The sequence below is a fragment of the Pteronotus mesoamericanus genome, unplaced genomic scaffold (assembly GCF_021234165.1).
Source record: "Pteronotus mesoamericanus isolate MK-2021 breed Mesoamerican mustached bat unplaced genomic scaffold, CSHL_Meso_final scaffold_705, whole genome shotgun sequence".
Classification (NCBI taxonomy): domain Eukaryota; kingdom Metazoa; phylum Chordata; class Mammalia; order Chiroptera; family Mormoopidae; genus Pteronotus; species Pteronotus mesoamericanus.
In genome coordinates this window covers 6,783,580-6,808,897 of record NW_026555326.1, presented here as the reverse complement: position 1 = coordinate 6,808,897, position 25,318 = coordinate 6,783,580, and the positions used below count along the sequence as shown (strand labels likewise).

General features: G+C 53.6%; 1 protein-coding gene across 3 annotated transcripts in view; it reads left to right on the top strand.

Moving 5' to 3' along the window:
• The window catches only part of SOX13 (SRY-box transcription factor 13), a 50,230-nt gene extending 25,241 nt beyond the window's left edge, over nucleotides 1-24,989 (top strand). Inside the window, exons 2-14 of one of the 3 annotated variants that reach the window (XM_054563221.1) lie at nucleotides 7,666-7,864; nucleotides 8,991-9,102; nucleotides 9,189-9,275; nucleotides 12,714-12,886; nucleotides 13,323-13,391; nucleotides 13,770-13,881; nucleotides 16,178-16,263; nucleotides 16,397-16,559; nucleotides 16,963-17,072; nucleotides 17,222-17,318; nucleotides 17,626-17,769; nucleotides 18,607-18,823; nucleotides 19,440-24,989. In XM_054563221.1, the coding sequence (XP_054419196.1) occupies nucleotides 7,667-7,864; nucleotides 8,991-9,102; nucleotides 9,189-9,275; nucleotides 12,714-12,886; nucleotides 13,323-13,391; nucleotides 13,770-13,881; nucleotides 16,178-16,263; nucleotides 16,397-16,559; nucleotides 16,963-17,072; nucleotides 17,222-17,318; nucleotides 17,626-17,769; nucleotides 18,607-18,823; nucleotides 19,440-19,701 (1,830 nt within the window). In that variant the 5' untranslated portion in view covers nucleotide 7,666 and the 3' untranslated portion in view covers nucleotides 19,702-24,989. Of the gene's footprint in view, nucleotides 1-7,665; nucleotides 7,865-8,990; nucleotides 9,103-9,188; nucleotides 9,276-12,713; nucleotides 12,887-13,322; nucleotides 13,392-13,766; nucleotides 13,882-16,177; nucleotides 16,264-16,396; nucleotides 16,560-16,962; nucleotides 17,073-17,221; nucleotides 17,319-17,625; nucleotides 17,770-18,606; nucleotides 18,824-19,439 lie in introns of all 3 variants that reach the window. The other 2 variants (XM_054563220.1, XM_054563222.1) reach the window with 2 other exon arrangements.
• Nucleotides 24,990-25,318: the final 329 nt, after the last annotated feature.

The following is a 25,318-nucleotide window of genomic DNA, read 5'->3' as shown; positions in this document are numbered from 1 at the left end:
GGCTCAGGTCTGAGATAGTTTCTTCCCTACAACGACACTATTGGGTATTTATCACCAGTGCCATCTGTACATAAAGAAGGTGGTAGGCTTAGAGAATAAGTTGGCCTGTCTGTGCTGCTGGTGAGAGGGGGCGGGGGTCGGAGTCAGCTACGCATGTCTCCAGAGCCTCTGTGTCATTGTGCACGGTGCAGCCTGGTTCTGTCCTTTTCCCTTCTGTAGTCTGGCCTCCACAGGGGTTTCATGGGACATTTTTATCCTCCTGGGCTCTGGAGGAGGTGTGGGAGCTGAGGGGGCCCATGAGTCCTGTGGAGCTTTTGTGTCATCAGCTGGCAAATTGGCTTGGCCAGGTAAACAGTGGCACTGAGTATGTGGGGTTTCCTTGGCAAATCCTGGCCCTGTCAGCCTAACTGCTCCATGTGGGGCCTGAGCACCTGAATCGGCCTGGGCACCTGCTGGGGACATTCCAGGATAATTGGGAACAGTGACAGAATGTCCAGACAACCTACATGGAGTTGAGAGACAGTGCTAAAGAGAGGGAGACCTACAGGGTGCAGATGGAGAAGGAAGAGGGTGACGTGCCCACGCAGCGGTGGGGCAGCCTTCCCCAGAGTGTGGTGGGGAGGGTTCAGGGAGCAAACTTTTATTTTTGCTTTGGGAAAGAAAACATGACATTGAACCCTCCTAAGAGTTTTTCAAGGTAGCTCTTACCTGTTTTGTTAGAGAGTTGGAGAAATGGACCCTTCCCCATGTTCACACAGGCAGGCTGTGGCGGAGCGAGGGTGGCTCCCAGCAGTTGCGGGGGGCGGGTCGTGCCCTCCTGCCTGCCTCCTGGAGAGCCTGCAGCTGCCCCCCGGCTCCACGAACTCTGTGGGTGGGAGAAGAGGTCTCTGTCTCTCCCTCTTTCTTCTCTGAACATATATTCTATATCAGATTTCTTTAATTATATATTAACTTCTAATCACAAAGTCCGTATTGGAATCTCCATTTATACATGAAGAAACTAAGGTTTTGATAGGTGAGTCTTTCCTTTAAGTTCCCACAGTGGCCTTGGTTTTTTTGGACTGAGTTTTCCTTGGCCATTACTTAAGTTGAAAACAACTGGAATTCTGTAACTGGTGAAGACAGGGATAGACCCCTCTTTGCTGGACTGGATCCTGTTATCTGGGGTAAAGGAAGAGCAGGACCAGGGCATCGGCGAGGCCTGGGTTCAGCTGCCACCTCTGCTGGCCTGGGGTAGGACGGAGAAACGAGAGATGAGCCCCGCACTGCGTGGCGAGCCCGAGTGAGCGCTCTGTCATAGCATGCAGCTTGCTGGCTTTTTCTTTTCTTTCTTTTTTTTTTTTTTTTGGCCTGCCTGCCTTTGGTCAAACGTGCAGGGCTGTCCCAAAAGGGAGGCCTTGAACAAGGCCGGCCAGCCAGCCCCAGCCACACCATTTCTGCTGTGTGCCAGCCCCGGGCTGGGCACTATTGTTTCTGCCAAAGACCAGACCCACTCTGCTGTCCAGGATGTAGGCTTGCACCTAGCCACAGGGAGACAAGGACAGGATCTGGAGCCAGCCCCTAGCACTGTGAGTGGGCTGCTGATGCGGCGCGGGAAGGGCTGGAGATAGCATCAGGTCCTGAAGGCAGGAAGGCCAGAGACGGGAGGCGAAAGGACGGGAGCTTGAGAATTCAAGGAACCTCCGTTGGCTGGTATTGGTGGCTTGACTACCATGGCCAGCCCAGAACAGCCCAGGGGCTGGGAGTGTTGGCTGTGGCCCCCTCCTGAGCTGGGCTAGACCAGATGGGCGCACCCTGGGCCCACAGAGGCTGGGGAAGGTTCGGGGGCCTTCAGGAAAGAGTTGTCCCTAGTCTGCAGTCAGCCCAGCCCCCAGCTCAGAGTAAACATCAGAGATAGGATCGGGTGTAGCCAGGAAGGGTGGCAGGGTGCGGCCTGGGAGAAGAATGGCAGGATGTGGCACCGGGGCACCGTTCTGGGCACCCACGCCTCGGGCTATTGTTTAGGGCTGCCTGGGGCTCTCAACTCTCGGGGGCTTTAAAAGGAAGTGCTATTCCCCTGGGACTCGGGCCCCACCCCGCCCCTGCCGCGTGGCCCCCTCCCTGGCAATGCCCTTGGCGCCACCCACTCAGGCCAGCTTGGGACTGGGAGCCTGCAGGAGCGGGGCTCGGTGTGTGCCCAGTGGGGAGGCGCAGTCATTGGCTCCCCGAGGAGGGTCTGCCTGTCTGTTCAGGCTGTCTTCCTGTAGCCTGGTCTGAGTCACCCGTCATGCTCCGATGACTGGAATCTATCTCTTTATCTGCATCTAGATTTGGGGGGGGAGGGGGTGTCATTGTGGAGGGAGGAAGGGCTGAGTGAAAACTCCTTTGATTCCAGTCCAACTGGGCTGCTTGTTGGCTGACTGGGGGAGGAAGTGGCTGGTGATTTGTTTTGGGTGGAAAAGGGGGCTCAGTGTGTGTGCCTGTGGGTGGGTGGGCCGCACGCGGGCAGGCGGTGAGGAGAAAGATCAGCACCTGTAGTGCCCTGAGCCACTGGCCTTCCACGGAGGGAGGCGCCTCTGCACCTAGTCCTAGGCGCTGGATTGGGGGCCCCAGGGCCTCTCGGGCACCAGCTCAAAGACACCAAGGGTGAGGATGGCCAGAGCCCTCTCCGCGTAGGGGCGTTCACCTGGGACAGGTGTTCAGGTGAGATGATGATTAGGTAACAGGAGGCTGAGGAGAAGGAAGGCTGCAGTGGGCCTGTGGGGAAGGTTCCCAGGAAGGGAAGGGAGGAGAGAGCAGGGATGCTGTTCACGGCCCAGCTGGTTAGGGTCCTCTGACTCCATAGTTCTGAAGCAGTACTTCCCCAAGATGCCACGTGGACTTACCACTCTGGGCCTCTGTGGAGTGTCTTGTAGGCTTGTGGCCTCTGGCCAGGACCTGGGTGGGGCTGCTGAGCTTAAAACCTCCTGTGAAACCATGTGGATAGTTGAAGCGTGGAGCATGCTTGGTAAGGAAGCGGTAAAGGAATTCGAGGGTTATTTTTAGTCTCTGGGAAAAAAGTAACTCCAGGGAAGGCTCCAACAGAGTTTTTAAATCTGGTAAGGTATGGAGAATGTTTTTACCTGTTCCAAGGTAAAAACAAAAGGAAATGGACTTGCTTTGCTGCGGGGGGATTTAGGTCACTTCATGGGAAGATCTTATTAGATGCAAGGAAAAGGCAGCTGAGGATAAAAGTGTGGGAGGCGGGGGTGTGGGAAATAAGTGTCAGAGCAGCATCAGTCTAGTCATGGGGATAATGGTCGCTGTCACTTGCGGTGCATCCAGGTCTGCCTTGTGTTAGGCTGCTGAGCTGTATTATGCATCTTGATTGTTGTGTATTTATTGAGCCTCCGCTCTGCTCCAGGCATTGTGCTCGGTTCTGGGGCCACCAGTGATGAGCAAAAACAGGTATTTTCCACAGTGCCTTGAGTGGGGTTGGGTGGGTTCTCAGGCTACTGGATGAGTCAGAAATAAGCATGTGAAGGCATTATTACCAACTGTGACAAATACTTTGAATGCCAAGTCAGGGTGCCATGAGAATGTAAAAACAGGCATATTGTACAGGCTCTGGAGTGTTAGTGGAAGGCTCATCTGTTCATACTGGGTTTTTTAATTTTCATTTTACTGAGCAGGAAATGGGGGTTCAGAAAAGTTAAGACACTTGCTCAAAGTTGCACAGCAGTTAATTGGGCAGAATTGGGTTTCAAATGTACTCGGGTCTGTCTGACCCCGGAGGCTTTTCTCCCAGGCACTTGACTGACTCTGGGAGCATCCTGGGCTACATGCCAGCGTAATGGAGCTTACCCTGTATTGTTTAATCTTCATGGACACCTGTGCAGTGTGGTTATTATACCCAGTATGTGGTTGAGGAGACCGAGGTTCAGGGTGGTTAATTAACTTGCCCAAGATCTCACAAGTCAGCTGGTGGCAGGGCAGGAATTTGAACCCAGGTTGTTGAACCCAAAAGCCTGTGAGTGTTCCACTCTATTCCGCTGCCATCTCTCCACCCCCACCCTGGTACTCTGGCTTTACAGACAAAGACTGCAGAGGTAAAGCAACCTGTTCAGGGACACCTGGCTTCAGTGACAGAGCAGGGCTGTACGTCAACTCTGTACCCTCCACCTCATTGTTCTTTCTCCTGTTTAGTTTATCACATGCGGCATTTGCTCTGCACTGAGAAAAGGCAGGGATGGTTGTGGGTCTTGGGCTGAGCAAGGGCAGGAAGAAAGGCTCTTGAGCAGGCCTGTGCTTGGGTGGGGCAGGACGGGCAGAGGCAGGAAAAGAGGTGCCCAAGGACCCTCTTCCCAAAAGGTGAGACTAGGAGGTCCTGTCCAGGAGGAGCCCATCGGGCCTTTGCTGTTGCGTCTCCATCAACAAATGGGTGCAGAGAGGACCAGCTGAGAGCCAGTGCCCAGTGCCAGGCGCCGAGTCCCAGCCTGTGGGAGTAAAAGGCCCTTGACTGGGCAGCAGGCTCTGGCAGGATTATTTGGTGGGCACCACGCCCTGGTGAACAGACCGACACCTCCCAGCCAGCTTGGCTGGTCACCAGAAGCCATTTTCTTTGTTACTAGGCGCTGGGCAAGAGGCCAGGATGAGCCATTGGGAGCTCCAGGAGACTAGCTCCCAATGTAAAGATAAACCACAGTGCCCCACTGGAGGACTCTGGGGGTGAGGTGTGGGTAGAAGAGGCCAGAGCGAAAGGAAGGACATGACCTAGTGCAGTACTGCCCAACAGAAATATAGTATGAGCCACACGCATCACTTTATATTTTCTAGTAGCTACATTGAAAAGGGTAAAAAAGAAGCAGGTGAATGAATTCAACTTAACCTTTACAAAATATTGTAAATTAACATGTAATAAATAGCCAATTATTTCCAAGCTATTTTACATTACAATCCTTGAAAACCCAGGTGTATTTCACACTGAGCCCATTTCCATCGGGACCGGCCCATTACAGGCTCTCAGTAGGCACTTCTGGCGAGTGGCTGTACTGGGCATGGCTGTTGAGCACTTAATTAGGACAGAGAGCCACCTCCTCTGCCTGTACCTCCCCCCGGGGGATGGCCGGAAGGTCAGCGTCAGGCACTGGGGAGACGGCAGCTCAGTCGCACCAAGGCCTTTAGGCCTTAGACCCGCTCATCTAGCCACGCGCGCTGCCGCGGCAGGTTCTGGGCTGCTGTGAGAAGAAAGGCTTTCAGATACGGGCTGGAAGGTCACAAAGTTGGGCCAGAATGGAGGAGAAATGCCCTTAGGATCCAAGTCCGGAGCTAGGAGGGGACCTGGTGGCCTGCCCAAGCCAAGGCCAGCGGAACAGTGGGTGTGGGACGAGGTGGCGTGGAGCCGGGCGGGATCAGAAGCCCACAGGCCTGCATTGTTCGCCTGTCACACTTCCTTTGGCTTTATTGCCTTTGTCCAACACCCTATTGTCTGGTTTCCTTTTGTCCCCCTTTCAGCGCCGCTGCCTTTTATTTCCCAGCCAGCCTGGTTGTTTTCATTTCTTTTGTCTGAAGTTCCTGAGAGGAAGGTTTTATTTTCAGCGGTTTGATTAATTCACAGCTTGAGCTGAGGTTTGTTTGTTATGTAATTGCTGCCCTCAGCTTCAGGATAATACCCCTCCTCAACTCCCCCTTCCCCCACTCGGCCCGCCTGCTTAGGCCTGGCTCTGCGCCCCTCCCTGTGCCCGGATGGGCTGAGCCACCCACTTCCTGGATGCTCTCCAGGTCCCGGGGTGGTGGGAGGGCACCCGGAACTGGACCCCGAAGCCCTGGGCCGACTTTCCTAGGGTCAGGTTCGCCCCTCCTCACCCTGCAGTGCCCTGTCCGGGATTTCACACTGGCGCCTCTCACCTCCCCCGTCGCGCCCTGCCCTTTGAAAGTCACAGGAGAGTCTGGGCTGGTGTGTAGGTTGGCATCAAATTGAACACATCTTATTCAGTTGTAATGCATTTTTCACTCATTTAGTGTGTCGTTAGGTAGCACATTGGGTAATTCATTATATATTACGAGAAACATTTAGTTGTACAAAGTTCATGCAATATATAAATATAGTGCACCTGCAATTTAATTTAAGGGGTGTTTTAATACATCTGATTTTTGCCTTATACTTCCTTCCTAAAAAATTAATGCCCATGTAAAAAAATCTTTTTTAAAATTTTATTTAACAATGCTTCTCAAACCAGTATGTATCATAATGATCGGGGGGGGGGGGCTTGTTAAAACACATTCCTCGCCCCACCCACAGAGATTCTGGTTTGTGCGGGACCCAAGACTTTGCCTGTCAGGCCTCCAGCATTGCTAAGGATGTACTTTCCTTGTGCTACCTGTAGCTTAACAAGCCTCTTGTAGGTGCTTAGTGATGCCTGGTAGTGTTCCAGACACCGTACAAATGGCAGTTCATAGCCCCCTTTACAGATGAGGAAACTGAGGTGTGGAGAGGTTAAGCAACTCACCCAAGGTCACTTAGCAGCTGGTTGAGTGTCCAAGGCCGGACCCAGGCATATCTGGTGGAACCTGCTGTGTGACCCCACGGGTCTCATCTCAGTGACTTTGGAGGGTGGGCAGGGGAGCTCTGGGGGTCTGCCCCTCTGGCCCTGAGCCTGGCATGACCGCTGGAAACCACTCCCCGGGACCTGTGACTGTTCTGCTGCGCTGTAGATGTGGCAGGTGGGGAGGCAGTAAGGGAGCAGCGTATTCAGAGTGTTTAAACCAGGGGTTGCAGATGCTTAAACCAGCTTGCAGCACACAAGAAGAAGTTTTTAAAGCTATTTACCCATCTCTCAGCCCGTTGCTTATTTTCCCACTTTTGGTAAATACATGGATATAAGAAATAGTTCTCTTTCATCTTGTCACTGCTGTAAGAAAAACAAAGAATAAATGTGTTAAATTGAGTAGTTCATACTTGGTCTCTGCCTTGGGGAGTGGTAGGCAGTGCTGGTGAGTAAGGCAGGCTGGCCTCATTTCCAGCCAGTCGTTGCCACTGACCAACCTCAAGAGAAATTCAAATCCAGATATTTATGTGATACTTCTTGATTTTCAAGTTTTGGTAACTAATTACAAATATGTATACACACAAACATGCACAGACACAGAAACATGTATAACCTTGGCTTATTGGACTGAGAAACAGCCACTTAATGTCTGGCTTCTTTAGGTGGACCCGTCAGCCCACTAGTCTCAACATTGCAACAGGCAGGGAGCATCCGAGGTTGGGCCCAATCTTCTCTACAGCTTCCTACTTAAAAAAAGGTGGGCAGGAGGAAGAAGAATCTTTTTTCTGTTTTTCTTAATTTTCCAATTCAAATTTAATCTTAGCTTCTGGTTTTTATTTTTTTTAAAGATTTTATTTATTTTTAGAGAGAGGGGAAGGAAGGGAGAAAGGGAGAGAAACGTCAATGTGTGGTTGCCTCTCATGTGCCCCCTACTGGAGACCTGGCCCACAACCCCGACATGTGCCCTACCTGGGAACCCTCTGGGTCACAGGCTGGCACTCAGTCCACCAAGCCACACCAGCTGGGGCTCTAACTTCCCACTGTATCCCCCGTGGGAGCTCCCGTCTTGTGAGTGTGCCTGTTTGGGACTGGGGACGGAGGGCGGAGTTGCTGCCCTGGGTCCCAGCACTCACCTCTCTCTCTGCCCCTCCCCCCACAGGATGTCCATGAGGAGCCCCGGCTCTGCCCAACTGGCCCTGGATGGCAGTGGCACCATGGTGAACTGTGCTGTCAAGTCAGAGGGGAAGAAGGAGCCCTGCCACGAAGCCCCCCAGGGCTCGGCTGCCACAGCGGAACCCCAGCCCGGAGACCCAGCCCGAACTACCCAGGATGGTGCTGACCCCCACGCACTAGCCCAGGTGCCCAGCACTTTCCCAGGGGCTCCTGGGTCAGTGTTCCCACCTCAACAGTGTCCCTACCACATCCATGTACCACCCTGGGCCTCTTCTTTAAGCCAGGCAGGCATCCACCCCTGTAGCTGCGGGGAGGGCCAGGCAAAAAAGGTCATCTCTGGGGCAAGACTTAGGTGAGTAGGGAGGGGCTGCCAAGTTCATTCAGGCAACCTGTCCAAGTGGACATGGGCTCACTCCTGCACTTACTCAGCTGACATGAACACTCACCTGTGTGGCCAGTCCTTATCCCAGGGACTAGTTGGAAAGATAGAATATATATACCCAAAGTTTGGCTTAGAGATAATCACAACCTTTTCATCTGAGTTTAGAAAATCAGTCGTATTACTGAAGCCAGAGATAAATTGCTGTTTAGGACTATATTATTCCTCATCCTTAAAATGAAGGAGCTGAAAACTACATGAGCAGTAAGGATTCTTGCAGCTGTTAAAAATTCTGTGATTCCATGTAAGAGATGTAAAAAGGGAATATATAATTAAAAGCCAAATGAGGAGAAAATAGGAGAGGTTTAGGGTCCTGAGCATGGGTCCAGCCTGGAAGAATGGCTAGGAGGGAGTTAGGAGGCTGGATGGTAGTCAAGGAAGACTTCCTGGAGGAGTAGGGCCTCGAGGTGGACCTTAAAGAATTGAGAGGAGTCAGTGAGAAGAGGAGAGTGGCCATTGTCTTACGGAGAGGTAGGGTGGGGGCCCGTGGAGTAAGTGGTCCAGCTGGAGTGGTGGGTATATGCAAGGGACTAGTAATTAACAGCTAGCTTTCGGCCCCTGCCTCTGCAGCGGCCAGCCTCATCGACACGCGTTGACTCCCTGTGACAAGGATGGTATGAGTGTTTCCATTTTCAGCAGAGGTGAGTCAGGTTCAGGGAAGTTCAGGGACTCGTGGGATCAAGCACCTTGTGAGTCACTGAGCCAGGTCTCCTGTCTTTAAACCTTTATTCTTCTTAGTATATCAGGCAAAGTCAGAGCAAAGGAAGGTGGGGAGGGAGGGCCCTACAGTGTATTATCTGCTGGGTGCTCAGCCCCTTCTGCAGCCTGCACCCTCCCCCAGAGGTGACGGTGACATTCAGTGTGCCTTCCAGGATTGCAGCTCACCAGAGAGCAATGGATCCCCGGAACCCAAAAGACCAGGAGGCTCTGAGGCTGCTTCTGGAAGCCAGGAGAAGCTGGACTTCAGCCGAAATTTAAAAGAAGGTAAGATTTCTGCCCTAGTTAGAGGCAGGAGCCTGGGTAGGGGGAGGTGTTAGGACAGTGGGTCCTTATTCTTTGGTATCTTCTAGTTGTGCCGGCCATTGAGAAGCTGCTGTCCAGTGACTGGAAGGAGAGATTTCTGGGAAGGAGCTCTGTGGAAACAAAAGATGTCAAAGGTGAAGGCCATGGGGGTGGGCAGGGGAGGGATGTCTGAACCCCTGCACCTTTTCCCAGCCTGGCCATGCAGTCTGGGCCCCCAGGGCAATTCTTGGGGCTCTTCGTGTCACCTGTGTCACTCTGACTCCTGCCTGGCCGTGGGATCGGCACATCCCTCACCTTGGGACCAAGCATTAGGTCTGGCTCATTCCCATGTAGGGAGAGGCCTGGTGGGAATCAAATCCCATGGATGTGGGTTTGGGCTCGAACCAGGGGACCCTTGTGACCTTGGGCATATCATTGCCACTTCCCAGATGTAGCTAGGAAATGATCAGAACATTCTCTTAAATTTTTGAAAATAAATTTGAGGCCAGCAAGACCTCATAAGTAAATTAAAGGGCTGCTTAGTAGGTTCACGAAAGTAATAATTTCCCAATGGGGTTGATCATACTCACAGAGGGCACTTTATTTATTTGCAAGAGAAAAGAACCAAATTTAATATGTACAGTATGTATGGGAACTCCACATACATGATAGAGACCCAATATGCACGGGAGTTCAGAGATAAAAAGGGAACGTAGGTATATAAGACACTCGGAGCTAGGAATGAGATAGTGTTCCTTGGGTATATGCAGTGTACCTTGGGTATATGCAAAGTGTCATTGCAGGATGCTAAGAAGAACAGATGTTTAGTAAATAAAATTGTGCCTGGTATAGGTGGGTCAAAAGAGATTATTTCTGATAGTCTCTTATGCGCAAGGCCCATAATTCAAGTTCTTCTAGATAGTTAAAGGGAGGGAGAGAAGTTTCTCTTGAGCCTGAAGCTAATAAAACTGCCTTTAGCTCAAAATAATGTGCATACCACTGAGGTACATCTTGGGGTGACTTATTCTGAACCTCTACAGTTCCCTCCTCAGACACTTCCCTGGAACTGTCACATTCCAGAAGATGGGCTGATAGACCATTTTCTGTATATCATTAAACCAGTCTTAGTCTTGAGAAAAGTTCAGTTAAAGTTATATCTCATTTCAGGAGGCAGAGATGCCAGTGGCCTCCCAAAGTTAAGCCCATGGTACAAGCAATCAGGTATTTGATAAGAGACATCTATGGAAACAGAACAAAGGTTCATGATGGAAGCAGACTATAATCTCAGTTTCTGAGTTCTGAAGGCAGGTGATCAAGATTTCTAGAGGGCTGGCTCGAAGCCTCTTCAGATGAAATGAGGCAGGCAGTTGCAGTCTGATAGATCCTCCCAATGTGCGGATTGAATGTCTTTGGTGATCTGTTTGCAACAGGCCCAAAGATTGTCCACAGATAAGCTGTTGTGACTTCTCTGAAGTCTGCATCCAGTTGTCTCACTTTAGCTTCTGTGGCCTTGGGAAAAGGGCAGTTTTTAGTTCTCAGTGATTCTAAGTTAATGGGTGGGAAAATGAAAATGTTAGTTTGGAGAGTTACAGCCAAATATTTAAGAAAACTGGAACTCAGGATCCAGTCCAGTTTATAGGTAGAAAATTTTAGAAACTCAAAAGACAATAAATAGCACTAGTATCTAATATCCACAAGGTATATTAAAGTTTCTATGGAAACAGATTTTCTCTTTAAAATCACCCCCACTTTTACCAAAGATAACCAAAGTAAGACTTGCAGAGTAAGTCTAGTTTCAATAAACTTGGCCGGATTATTTGTGTAAGTCTGGCAAGAATAGTAATTAACCATAGAGGCTCTTTTAAATCCATTTTGCTGGAATTTAAACATTTTTTTTTTAAAGATTCCATTTATGTATTTTTAGAGAGGGGGGAGAGAGAGAGAGAAACATGGATGTGTGAGAGATACATCGATCAGTTTCCTCTTGCATACTCTCAACTGGGGACCTGGCCCACAACCCAGGCATGTGTCCTGTCTGGGAATCGAACCTGCAACCTTTTGGTTCACAGGCTGGCACTCTGTTCACTGAGCCACACTGGCTGGGGTGCCGCTGGAATTTTTCATAAGAAATCTTCAGATTGAATTTTATAAGGCCTTTCAAGGCCTGAAAAACCAAGGCAAGGACTTGACCTCAGACATTACCTGTAGTACATATAGGTTTGGGTGAGTTCCTCTCTTCTGAGGTTTCTACACTTGCCAAGGAGTGATGTTTTTTACTCACATGGTAACACTGCTGGAAACTGTGTAAGCAAGGTACCAGGCCAATATTTCCAAAGGTTTTTATTGGCTTCCATAAGTTAAGTCGATCTTAATTCCCTAAAGCTGTCTGTTCATACCTGAGCCTATACATCTCACTCAAATATGATATTTCCATCAAATCCTTGGTAATAAAACCAGTTTCCAATTGTGTCCTGTTATAAAGGGAACAGATTCTTACCAAACTTACAGCAAATACCATGTTGCCATAAAATATACTACTTACTAAGAGTTTCCAAATTCTGGGAAGGATCAGGCAGGGAGAAAAATACAGTGTTTCAATATTGCTTACAAAGGTATAATTTACCAATTGCTAAGTCATAGGTAGTTTAAGAGAAACAAATTTCCTCTTATCAGGAAAACAACAGCTTTAAAAAAATCAGTAATCTCAAACAAAAAAGTCACACAATCAGTTCATTCATTTCTGTGTAGTTAAACTTGTTCTGCTTGAATCTGGTTTTGCCACTAGTTCTCTTGGCCTTGCCTGATAATTGAGGGTGATAGGGTCAGCGATAATTCCAAGTTTGCAAGGCTGTCCGCCAGGGTTCGTACGATGTGCTCAGGAAAGCAGGTGTCTCCATCACAGAGGGCAGTTTAAACCAGTGCAGCTACCCAGGCTCCTGGGCACCTATTTTCCAGAGGCTCACCGAGTACGTTCCAGTGCAGACTGTCTGGCCTGGCATTTTCTGCATTTGATATTAGGCAAATTGGAGGGAAGTGAAGCACTAACAGTGGTTGGTTGAAGACCATGTGCCAGATCCTGGACTAAAAGTTTTACAGTCATTGCCCCTTTAATCCTTGCAGCAACCCCTTGAAGTGATGATGAGTGTGCTCATTTGTAGATTAAAAAACCTCAAGTGCAGAGAAGTTGGTAACTTGCCCAAGAACTCATAGGCGGGCTGGGTTGAAAAGGGGATTTGAGCCCTGATCTCTCTTGCTCCAAAGCCTGAGCGTGTCCTGCGGGGCCGCTCCTGTGGGATGGCTGTGCACCCTGACCTGGTGCACTGGGCACTCAGGGATGTCCACGGGGCGGGCAGGGCTGAGATGCCCTGCTGCCCCACCGCCAGCATTTCCAGTGGCTGGTGGTAGCCTTTCTAGGACAGCTAGTTGTCAGACAGCGAGATGAAGAGTGCCTTCAGGGCAAGGCTCATGTCCCCTCTGGCTCAGCCCCTAACGGGCCTGGGTCAGAGCAGTTGATCAATAAATAGCAGATGATGGACGGCTAGATAGACGACCAAACACAAATTCTCAGCGGTGGCTATTTCACTCTGGAGCAGGGACCCAAGAGAGCCTGGCAGAGAAGGAGCTTCAGCTGCTGGTCATGATCCATCAGCTGTCCACTTTGCGAGACCAGCTTCTGACGGCCCATTCAGAGCAGAAGAACATGGCGGCCATGCTCTTCGAGAAGCAGCAGCAGCAGATGGAGCTGGCCCGGCAGCAGCAGGAACAGGTAGGTCCAGCTTGGGAGTCTGGCTTTCTTTCCAGGGGTGTGGTCTCTCAGGGCCTAGAGTGAGAACCTTGGGGGCGGCCCAGCCAATGCAGGCTGAGGCCTGGGGCGGGTGGGGGAGGGGGTCCTAGGGGAGGAGGCTATGGGACCGCCTGAAGGATTCCCACTTCTGGCTATTCATAAGCCCTTATGGGGGTCAGGGGCTGGAGAGGTACTGAAGGGTCCTGCTGAAGCTCCATCCCTGGCCTATGAGGGAAGGTTGAGCTCCCAGCAAAAGGAGAATAAATTTTGAAGGTTGGCTGTTCTGCTTCTCGCTCCGCTCAGCTCTCCTTGTTTGCATCTCGGAAGGCAGGGTGTGTGGTTGGGGCCCAGAATGCTCTGGGAGGTGGGGCCGGGGGCCTAAGCCCATGCCGCCTTTGCCTACTCTTCCCTCTGCCAGATTGCTAAGCAGCAGCAACAGCTAATTCAGCAGCAGCACAAAATCAACCTCCTTCAGCAGCAGATCCAGGTGATAAGAGGGGAGGCTGGGTGATGGGAGAGCTGGAGGCTCAGGGGTTGATACCTGCCCAGAGAGGTGCTGAGGACAGGGAGGGACAGGCAGAATCACTCGGGCATGACCCTGAGGAGGGGACTCTTTCCTGCTGTACTCCCCTCCCCTGTCTTCCTCCCCTGTTTCAAGGGAGGGGGGCCCAGAATACCTTCCTCCCCAGCTGGGACCTGAGGGCAGGCAGACAGGGGCCCCCGGAGGTGGTATGGAGCCAGATGGATCCTTTGGAAGACTGTCTGCACCCCAAGCTCTGTGCCTCTCATCCCTGCCTGGGGCTGGCCACAGCTGGGTAGCCATGTGGGCCTCTGGAGACTCACAGGGTTTCTTTGCTCTCAGCAGGTCAACATGCCTTATGTCATGATCCCGGCCTTCCCCCCAAGCCACCAACCACTACCTGTCACCCCTGACTCCCAGCTGGCTTTGCCCATTCAGCCAATCCCTTGCAAACCAGGTGAGTGTGGGACAGGAGGGCCTGAGGTAAGGAAAGGAGGCCCAGAACCACTATTATTTGCAGTGTAGCTTTTCTGGGCCTCATTTTGGGATCTTTCCAGTGGGAGAATAATCCCTCGTTTCTGCATGTCACTAGGAGAATGAAAAATAGTACATTGAAAACCATAAAGTGCTTTCCACATTTAGCCAAGCCAGGTCTAGTCTCCCCAGTTCGGGTACATTTACTGTACCGGAATATTAATATTTTGGACAGTAATTGAGATTTATATGTCCCCCAAAGTCATACTTTTGTTCTTGCCCTGCCTGTGGCACTCTTGCCCTCTGCCCTGTCACTGGAACTCAGTGAACATAAATGAGCACCAACCACATGCCATGCTGTGTAGTTGTTGGGTGGCCAAGGAGGTGATAAAGTGTGAACTTTGAGCTCAGGAATGTACAGCCTGGGGAGGGAGAAAGAAGCATGCCACCAGCTGGGGAGTCGGGGAAGGTCTGCTGAGGAGGTGGCGCGTGACCAGGTCCTGGGAGAGCGCACTTGGGAGGGTGGGGCTGGGAGCCGAGGGCAGAGGGCTCCAGACAGGCAGTGCAGGCGGAGGCCCTGGGACCTGCCCATGGAGAGAGTGTGACAGGGCAGCGGGGACATGGCTGGGGAGGGCAGTTGGGACCAAGCTTGGAGTTGAGGATTTATTTTTGTGGAATGTGGGGCGTGTGTGAACCCTTGAGTAGAGGACGTGTTGTGATGTTGGCTGTGGGTGATGGGGAATGGAGCGGGGGGGACCAACTGAAGGCCGAACTGGGTAGGGGGCCGTTGAGGTGCTTCTAGCAGTCGGAGGTGACAGTGTGAATGAGGGCAGTGACACTGGGAGGGGGGCAAAGGTAGAATTACTAGGCCATGGGCATTGATTCCTCGTGAGTGGTCATGGGGACAGGGTAGAAATGCTGCTGCAATGGCCCCAGGAAGGGGAGTAGCTTTTAAGTCAGCCCCTCTGGTCCATCCTCCCTGTTCCATGTGAGAAAGGGCAGGGGGAATCCAGCTGAGCGAGTTGCTGCCGTTCCGCCATCAAGCCTGTGGGCCCATGGGCAGAGTCATTGGTTGGCTCCACTGACTCTATTTACCTTGAGGGGAGATTCCAGGGGGAAGGGGGAGGATAGGGCAACAACGCAAAACCATTGCGATTCCAGGTGACCACGGAGCAGAGGCACAGGGGTGAGGAGAGCAGCGGCCTGCTTGGGGAGGGGCCGCACGCATACTTGCTGGACAAGGGAGGCAGGAAATGAGCTGTGGACAACCTGGACTGGCCAGGCTGCCACTTGCTTCGTTTGATCCAGAATTCTAGTAAGCAGGAGCCCTGCAGGCTGCCAGATGCCCCTTCCTGTAGCTGAGGGAGCAGTCCCAGCCCACAGGCCTTCGATGGCGCTCCGTCGCCTATAGCGTGCAGTCCAGACTCCTGAGTTCAGCCTTCACGTGCCTCGGAGCCCACCTTGTCTACCCCGTGCCAATCTCCTGTCCCACATCTTGCTGTCATACCCCACCACAGCGTGTCCCCCTGTCCGCCTGCCAGCGTTCTGTCTCAGCTCCCCGCAAGAGGTCCGCGCCGGCCCCTCCATCTGGAACAAAGTTCTCTCCCATGCGATATATGCACTGAGCCCACATCACCACGGGCTCTGTGGTTAGTGATTTGTATTCATAGCCGTCTCTCCTTCTGAACTGTTAACTCTGTGACTCTGGGCCCGGTTAAGGAAACTGAGATAGATGAGGAAGAAGAGCAAGTGCCATGCAGAGGGGAGAGGACGAGTCGTGGAGTTTAGGGGACCTGGATTCAAACATCAGCGCTCCCATTGATTAGCTTTGTGGGCAGCTCATGTAACTCCTCTGGGTCTTAGTTTCTTTATCCGTAAAGTGGAATAATGTATTGAGCACCTATTATATACGGCGCAGTAAGGATTATTGTGAGAGAATGTGCAGAAGACACAGCAGGTAGCTGCTTCTGTACCCTGCACATAGTAGGTACAAAATACAAGTACCTGTAGCGTGAGTAGATGGTACTTCTGTTCTCATTTCACCTGGGTCTGGGTTGTGAAGGGCAGGGCGGGGTGGCAGAGCCTGCCGGTGTGCCGCGCAGTGGCGGGGAGGGCGAGGCGGTCCTTGGCGGCGCTCTGGGGCTCGGGTGAGCAGTGGTTGGACGCCGCTGGGCCAGCTCCAAGCCTCTGTCCACTCTGTGCTGCTGGGGCCTCATCAAGCAGGGTATCTGCTGTTCTGTGCTCATCCAGGCCTTTTCTCCTTGCCGCCTTTTCCATAGTGGAATATCCGCTGCAGCTGCTGCACAGCCCCCCCGCCCCAGCCATGAAGAGGCCTGGGGCCATGGCCGCCCACCACCCCCTGCAGGTACTGTGCCACCCACTCCCTAGCTGGGATGACTGGCTGCCCGCTTGTCTGTGCTGGGTATGCTTGTCCCCTCTCTCCCTCTGTGGGCGTCTAGGTTGGTGTCTCTCACCCTCTGCCTCTGGGTCTCCCCTAGGAGCCCTCCCAGCCCCTGAACCTCACAGCCAAGCCCAAGGCCCCCGAGCTGCCCAACACCTCCAGCTCCCCCAGCCTGAAGATGGGCAGCTGCGGACCCCGCCCCCCCAGCCACGGGGCTCCCACACGGGACCTGCAGTCCAGCCCCCCCAGCCTGCCTTTGGGTAAGCTTTCTACCTGCTGCACCTTTTGCCTTGCCCTCTTCTAAGGGAGCGTCAAGAGGGCATGATATATGACCTTGAGAATGACCCTTCCCCTCAGAGGTTAGACTTGCCCTGGTCAGCCCCTTTTAGTTCTAGCATTCAGTGTCTCGGAAGACAGCCTTCTGTCGCCGACCGTATCTGTCCGGGCACCCCTATGCTCCGGTGATGCAGGCCATGGCTTGCACAATTTCAGGGCATACTGCCCTTATTTCTGCTGGCACAACAGGCAGTGTAAATGGTGCCCCCTTGGGAATGTGCAGTGAGACAGCCCTGGGAAGGGGCTAGCGGGAGCGCAGGAGGGGCGTGGCGTGAACTGGGGTGACCCCTCAACTCTTCCATGTCCCTTCTCCTCCTACCGCCATAGGCTTCCTTGGTGAAGGGGATGCTGTCACCAAGGCCATCCAGGATGCTCGACAGCTGCTGCACAGCCATAGTGGGGCCTTGGAAAGCTCCCCCAACACGCCCTTCCGTAAGGTATGGGCCCCACTCCCCTGTGCTTAGAAGCAAGGGACAGACGGTGGCAGGGGTGGAAGACAAAGTTCGAGGCCACCAAGGGGGTAGGGTGGGGAAGAAAGTGGGGTGACGCAGAGAGGCTGATATAAAGGTTGCGCCGTCAATCCTAGGACCTCATCAGCCTGGACACATCCCCAGTCAAGGAGCGGCTGGAGGAGAGCTGTGTGCACCCGCTGGAGGAAGCCATGCTGGGCTGTGATATGGACGGTGAGGGCTCAGGGCCCTGGGGTAATGGGCAGGAGGGCCGCCTCTGCTTCCCACCAGGGTCCGGTGGGTCAGGTCATGTCTGTTTCCCGTCCCTTCTCTCCCTTTGTGGAGCCCCTGTATGTATCTGTCTGTTTCTGGGTCCCTGCCTGGGCCTCTCCTGACATCTTGCTGCTGGCCATCTCTGGGTGCTGTGGGAGCCCTCCAGCACTCCCTAGTGGTCAAGTGTAGGGTGTTTCTTTCTGCTGGCCCTGGAGGACTGTCCTTACCCTAGACAAGCTGCCCTGCTGACTCCACCCCTATCCCCCAGCCTCCCGCCACTTCCCTGAGTCCCGGAACAGTAGCCACATCAAGAGACCCATGAATGCCTTCATGGTGTGGGCCAAAGACGAGCGGCGGAAGATCCTCCAAGCCTTCCCAGACATGCACAACTCAAGCATCAGCAAGATCCTCGGTAAGGGCCAGCGGGTAAGGTGTGCGGGAGCTCTGTGGCTCCAGGAGCCTTAGCCCAGCAGGACATGGTCGCGGGAGCCAGTTGGATCTCTTTGGCGCTTGCTTGGTAGCCCATAGCATGTTGAACTCTGGTGGGATCTGATGGGGTGTGTGAGTCAGGTGAGATGTGGGGCAGTTGAGTCCTAGGGTCTTGTACCGTTGTCTGGCTCTTCTGCCAGCACCTGCACCCAAGAACTTAGGGTGCGCGTGTGTGTGTATGTGGACATACATGCAGATGTGAGAGAGCCCCTCCTCCCATCTCTGCCTGCCTAACCTGTTCTACTGACACTCTGGCAGAAATTAGGAGATACTAATGCTCTTGGGCTGTCAGTAGAAAGGTCTTTACATGAGGCGCCCTGCCTGGAGGGTGGGCTGTAGGTTGGGGCAGGTGGGGCTAGAAGAGGGCAGTTGTTTTCAGGACTGTGACTCCCCCAGTGTCTGTGCCTGCCTCTTAGGAGCACAGACGCCAGATATTTGGTCCTGAACAGGAAGCCTGTTTCACTGGGGGTGCTTCAGTAGCTGCTCTTTTTTTAAGCAAGTAATGTAGAGCAGAGGCCTTCCAGAAGTTGCTGGGTGCTGTGCCTTAAGCTGGCAGTTGGATGCCCATATATGTGCCAACTTCACTGTTTCATTTGCTCACCATCCGAGGAGCATCCACATTGAGCCAGGTTCTTGCTAAGTGCTTTCCCATATATCTGGGAACCAAAACCTCCTTGGCACCTCCAGGGCCTGCAGGGGGCTGGGGATGGTTGGCAGAGCCCAGCACTGACTGCTTGCCTGCCTCTGGGGCCTGGGCCAGGCTCCCGTTGGAAGTCCATGACCAACCAGGAGAAGCAGCCGTACTACGAGGAACAGGCAAGGCTGAGCCGGCAGCACCTGGAGAAGTACCCCGACTACAAGTACAAGCCGCGGCCCAAGCGCACTTGCATCGTGGAGGGCAAGCGGCTGCGGGTGGGCGAGTACAAGGCCCTGATGAGGACCCGACGCCAGGATGCCCGCCAGAGCTACGTGACCCCGTGAGCAGGCCCACCCCAGGCTGCGGGGACTGTGTGCATGTGTGTAGCTGTTGCGAGTGGCAGGGAATTACTGTGCGAGACTGAAGAAGTGCTGTGCCGGTGGGTCTGTTGGCTGTGTGTGAGCATCGGTGCGTGTGAGGGCGCTATCTCACTGTGGCTGGGCCTCGGTATGTAACTGCAGGGGCAGCCGTGTGTGTTGGGTACCTAGTGTTTCAGGGTATAACTTTGTGACAGTGAGTGTGGAGGGCTGGTGTGTACCTGGAGAAGTGTGCCTGTGGATTCCATTTATGACAAATGGTACAAATTCAGGGGTCCCCCCCAAAACCAAGGTATTCATCATAACAGAAGATTCCCAAGTTGACAAAAGCATTTAAATGCATAATTTCCTAAAGGGGGATTCACACACAGTCCTCCAGGAATATCTTTTGAAGATGTGTGTGCAGGGCTGTAGCTGACAGTGGATGTGGCTGTCAGAAAGCGGCCCAGGGGTGCAGTGTGTGTCTGAGTCAAAAGGGGATGAGGTGAGAGGGCACGGCCTGAAGAGGCCTGGGCGGGAGCTGGGCGGGGGTGTAGAAGTAAAGATGCTTCTGTAACCTGCCTCTTGTCTGCCCCGAAGCCCGCAGGCAGGCCAGGTGCAGATGAGCTCCCCAGATGTCCTGTACCCTCGAGTGGCACAGACCGCGGTGGAGCATTATGTGCCCCGAAGCCTGGACCCCAACATGCCTGTCATCGTGAACACCTGCAGCCTCAGGGAGGAGGCCGAGTCCACGGAAGACAGGCACTCGGTGGCTGATGGCGAGATGTACCGGTACAGCGAGGACGAGGACTCGGAGGGCGAGGAGAAGAGCGACGGGGAGTTGGTGGTGCTCACGGACTGATCTCCTCCCAGAGAAGGCCTGGCCCCAAGCCGAGGGGCACAGCCAGCTCACCTGGACTCTGTTGGTACTTGGACTTCGGTGTGCCGGGAGATGGCACAACTGTGTACTTGTAGATACAGGCCCCCCCCACCCCTGCAGGCACACCGGAAGAGCTGTTGGCATAAGTGGGCAGGGCCTGCATGGTGGTGACAGCTGAGTGGGCCGAGCCCCTTGGTCCTTGGGGCTCTTAGCCAGGGGACACTGTATGTGACCCTCCCCTCCTGCAGGTCTACCCTCCCTGGGTGTACGGCAGCTCCACACCTGTCTCCCCGGAGCCACATGGTTTGTTGCCATTCTTGTCCTGGCTGGACCAGCCACCGTGGGACTGGCGCCCCGCACCCTCCCTCCACATACACACATTGCTCCTCTATCACGAGGATCACTTTGTACTTCGTGTGAAAAGGTCTGGCCGTCCCTCTTTTTTTATCTTCTGCTAAGCCTGTTAGGCCTCTGGCTGCTGTTGCATATTTATTGCGTGCCCACTACGTGCCAGGCACTGTTGCTAAGTTCCTGTCGGTGTGTCTCTTGATGCCACTCTTGCTTCTCTGGGGGCCTCTGTGTTCTCTTTGTCCCCATATTGCTACCTCTTTGTCAGTCTGGGTGTCTCAGGTTCTGTGTGTCCTTGTCTCTGCAGGGCCCTGTTTGTCTCTTCCCCCTTCCTTGGCTTCTGACTCTGCCCCGCTGCCCGCTGGCCATTCTGGGTCTCTGAAGGCCCCTGGGCCACCCCGACCTCCCTGACTCTTGCTGGTGGGTTCCCACAGAGCCATTTTTAGTCCTGAGCAGCATGGGAATGTGCTCCGCCTCCACGGAGCTCTGTCCTGGTGCCCCAGACCCTGGTCCAATCTAAGTGCCAGGAGTGGGAGCAGGACGACTGATTGTGCCCCCTCCCTGTCAGTGACAGAAGCCCTGGCGAGCAGGCTCCCACGGCAGCTGGTCTCTGTTCCTCCCTCTGAGCAGATAGTGGGCGGGCTCACCAAGAACGGAGAGAAGACTCGTCCACCCCTGCCCACCCCCCTCGCACACGGCTTTGCCCTCGCCCTGCCTGCCCCCCACCCCCGCCGCCCCGCCTCACTGGGGAACTTGCCTCTGCTCCCAACCACTTTCACAAGTCACTTCCTTAAGGAAATGAAATCCCACTGGCACAATTCTAAAGATCCGAGTGAGTCAGGATCAGAAAGGAACCCCAGATCCCACAGGGACAGATGTGGAGTCTGTGCCTACATCCCATCTTATCCCCAAAGCCCTTCTCTCCAGGCTGTTTCCTTTTTTTATGACTGTAAACATAGATAGTGCTTTATTTTGTTAATAATAAGATAATGATGAGTAACTTAACCAGCACATTTCTCCTGTTTACACTCGGGAAGTTTTTTGTTTTCTGTTGGTATAATAAAAGCAGACCATTTCAGAGTCTGACCCTTGCATGGGGGAGTTGGGGCACGTTCTAGTTGGGGAGTCCTAAATGGGCCACCAGCCCAGGCACCACTGCCCCCTGCTGGCAGCTTGAGGGAGCTTCAGGCCTGTAGCCCAGGAGGAACATCTGAGGCAAGGCAGGCTCAGACCCAACACCCCCGCCACTCTGGCCCCTAAAGCCCAGAGCGCACACTCCGAATGATGCTCCCCTTGTCTTGAGGTCCTGAGCAAGAACACAGTGGTAAAAATGCGGTAATGAGTCAGGAAGCTTGGGTTCTTCCTAAATCTGGCCTTGTGCATGTGTGGGGCAGAGTGGGGGGTGTGGATAATCATTTCCCCTCAGACCTCATTGTTTTCATCCAAAAACAAGGTCAAGCCTTATCCATCCATGGTTCTTACCTTCTTTTGGAGGAGTCCTTTGAGAATCTAATGAAAGCCATGAACCCTCCCTCATCCCAGAAAAGGGCTCACGTGGACACCCCAAACTCACGTATACATTCCCTGGGATACTGAACAGGGTCTCTAATGTGTTTCAGGGATGTACCTCTGACTACGCATTTTTTTTTTTAATCACTTGAGGGTATGTTTGTTGATCTTAGAAATAGCGATCAGTTGCCTCCCATACATACCCCAACTGGGAATCGAACCCACAACCTTTTGGTGCATGGGATGACGCTCCAACCGAGCTACCTGGCCAGGGCCGTCCCTTATGCTTTGAATGAGGACACAAAGAACTGTATTACACTAGGGAAGATGACAGTCTGTAAGACCTGAAATGACTAGATGGCACATGTAAACTCTCAAGATACATACTAACAGGGATCAATAAAAAGACTGACTTGTGATTAAAAAATTTATCCTGTTAATGTGGAACAGGGGCAGCAAAGCTGAATGGCAATTCTTGTGAGATTTGGGTGGGAGTAACAGAGGCATGTGTTCACAAAAAGGGTGGTGACAAGCCAGGGTACACCACACAGTCCGAGCCCCTAAACAGAAAAGGCCATTGTCACATTGAACGGACCCAGAGACAGGTACCCTGCATAGGAGAGAACTGGCGAGAGCACAGTGGACACATATTAGAGGCACAGTTGGAAGGGTCAAGGGATGTTTAGAAAAGAGGAGACTAAGGCATAAAGGGTAAGACCGCTTTCTTCAAAGCTGTCAGGTAGGCAGTCTGCAGATTGAGGTAGAACTGGCTTCTTGATGCTTCTCAAGGGTCAATTTTGGCTTAACAAAAAGCTTATTGACAAATGTTCAAAGGGAGAGTGAACTTTCCAACACAGGAAGTGTACCAGCAGAGGCTCCTGAATGCCGGAAAAGGGGTACTAAACTGGAGAGGTGGTAAGAGAAGTGAAGTGTGGCTGATTCCAGGGCCACAAACGGGACTGAAGACTCCCCAACAATTAAGAGTCCCGGCCTTTTGATCTAGGGACCATCCTGGCTGCTAACCTCAGGCTTTTCCCAGCCCAGCGTCCCAGAGCTTTGGACCTTCTCTCCTGGGCCCACCCCACCCCGCATCTCCGCAGCGGAGCCCAGCTTCCCTGGATGCTTGTGAAGCTGCAGGCGGTCCTTGGGAAAAGCAGCATGGCCGCCGGCAGCGCCTGCCCTCTGGTGGTCACATAGGGGAGTTGCTTATTTCCTGTCCATACACCCCGACCCCTCGTCTCCACTACCCGCCCTGTGTTCCTAACCAAATGCGGAAGCCTGGTCAGGAGAGTCCCAGCTAGACTCACCCTCACCCCCTGCCAGTCCCAAGCTCCTCTCGCGTCCCAAGCCCCAGGTCCTCTGTGGCCTCGGGAGCCCGAGTCCAGCACTGCCGACTTCCCACTCCAGGAATCCTTTCCCATTCTGTTACCAGACAGGTGCTGGCCCTGAGAGGCCTGCCTGGGGCCAGGCGTACTGTGTGGGTTCTTGACTTCGTGTAGGAAAGATGTCGCAAGAGTCCAGGTGAGCAGTGAAACGGGAGGGCTTAGCGCAGAAGCAACAGGAGAGCCCGGGCTGGGCTGCCTTAACTCACTGGGAAGTCAGAGTAAAGGGGGCCCTTGGGGACGGGTTCAGGGGCTCAGCCTGGGACAAGCTGCCAGCAGGCCACTGCCTTAGAGTTTAGGAGATGCGTGCCTGTGAAGAAAGGAGTGGGGGAGATGGGAAAGGAACGGAGCAGGCTGCTCCCCAGAGGAAGTGCACTGGGTCCTTTGTCTTCAGGCTTGCTCTCTTGCCGGCTGGAACCTTGGGGGCGTCTCAGGGGAGGGCTTCAGTAGAACAGTCATCAGTTCCCCAGGTGCGCCCTTTCAAGGTCACGGTCTCTGCTGATTGGTCAGTGGCTGGGCAGGGGTCTTTGCTCACTGCAGCTAGTTTTGGCTTTCCCCACCTGGTTTTGCTGTTTTGGGTCTGGAGCGGAAACACAACTGAAGCCTAGGTGTTTTCTCCAGGGAGGAAAGGCCAGGGGAGAAGTTACTGTGGGGGTGAGGTCCTCAGTTTTCCCAGTTTTGCCCCCTACCATGCACTTGGGCCTTTTGCCCTGGTGACCATCTGCACCTGGCTGTAAATTGCTCTGCCATTGTGCTCAGGTATCTGTCTCAGTTTCCCTATCTACTTGCCAAGGAATTTTCCTAGCCTAGAATTTTCACTATTCTGTCTCAATTCTAGGTGCTGAGAAAAAGCCATGTGCCCTGCATGCTTTTAGGATGGGAAAAACCCTTTATGGGAGCCTGTGGTTGGCGCCCTGGAGCCCCACTCTGCCCCAGGAGAGGCAGGATGGGGGCAGGAGCGCGTTACAAGACCAGGAACAGCATCCCCGGAACGACCAGGACAGCTGGGTCACGAACCCTTTCTCTGCCCTCTGCCTTTCCCGCCGATGCCCACGGTCAGAGCCCAGAAGAGGTGAATCCCTGCCCAGGCAGGGCCTCGTCGGGTCTATAGAGAGGCCTGGGTGCTGCGAGTCTGGAGGGATGGTGGGACCCCAAGGCTTTGTGGGAGCGGGGCCCTGCCCCCAGTTGCCCTCTCCTCTGGAGAACTGAGGAAGAGGTTGCTTTTTCAAAGAAAGCAGCAGGATGGTGCCCGCAGGTTAACTCCCCCATGCATGTGGTGGCCGGGGGCCTTGGAGGCCAGGACAATACCTGGACTGTTCACCACCGCAACACTGACATCAGGGCCCCAGGGGACTGGAGCCAAGCTGCCTTCATGGTTATTCCTGCCCTCAGCCCCAGAGGTGGATCTGCGAGGAACAAGGAGGTGGGCCCTGCCATTTAGTCCACAGGAAGGCTACACCATGACCACCTGACCCCACGGAGAACCCTCAGGGGCCCGACCTGCCCAGCCTGGGCACCATCCCTGTGCCGGGCACACCTTTCCCCACGTTCTCCACGGGCACCCTCAGGCTACGTCCTGCTGCCCACTGGGGCCCAGCCACACAGGGTCACCGTGACCTTGAAGGCAGCTGCAGGTGTCAGCTCAGTTCCAGCAGTTGCCATGGCAACTTCTGCAGAGTCCACCTGATAGGCAGCTGCTCCTGCCTCTAAGGGTACTGGGGGCCTTCGGGGGACCCCCGGGGCACTGCTGCCAGCCATGGGAGGGCAACCCTAGCAATCTGGGCCGAGGAGAGGGTGCCCCAGCTCACCTTGAGCTCCAGCCCTGCCCTCCCTCTGGCCTTCTGAGAAAGGGAAAAGCTGATTCCACACAAAGTAGTGCCCCCCCACGCCAACCCCCAAATCCTATGAGCCAGAGAGGACCAAGGAAGAAGTTGTAGTACTTCCCTTCAGGGTCCCAGTGGCTCGTCACCCGGACAGGGCCAAGTTCTTGGAATCCACAGCTTAGTTCCCTCCAAGTGGCATCCTTCCAGTTTTGCCAACTGACTCGTGCAACATGGCTAAAGGCAGAAACCACGAGCCCTGCCCTGGTCTACCCAACACCAGGAGCTGGGGACCGGCCAGCCTGGTGCACAGAGGGCGTGGTAGAAAGTCTGCAGCCAAAAGGGACCCCAGAGGGGCTGGACACCTCCGCCCCCACCACAGGCGGACTGATCACACCCTCCAGGTCAAAGCCTCATCAGCTGCACTGAGTGGTCCAGAAATGGTCCTTTTAATGCAGAAAATCAAGATAATTTACAAATGGATCACTTCATGGGCCCAGGCTGAGGGGCCCCAGGGGCTGTGAGGGCAGAAGGGAGGTG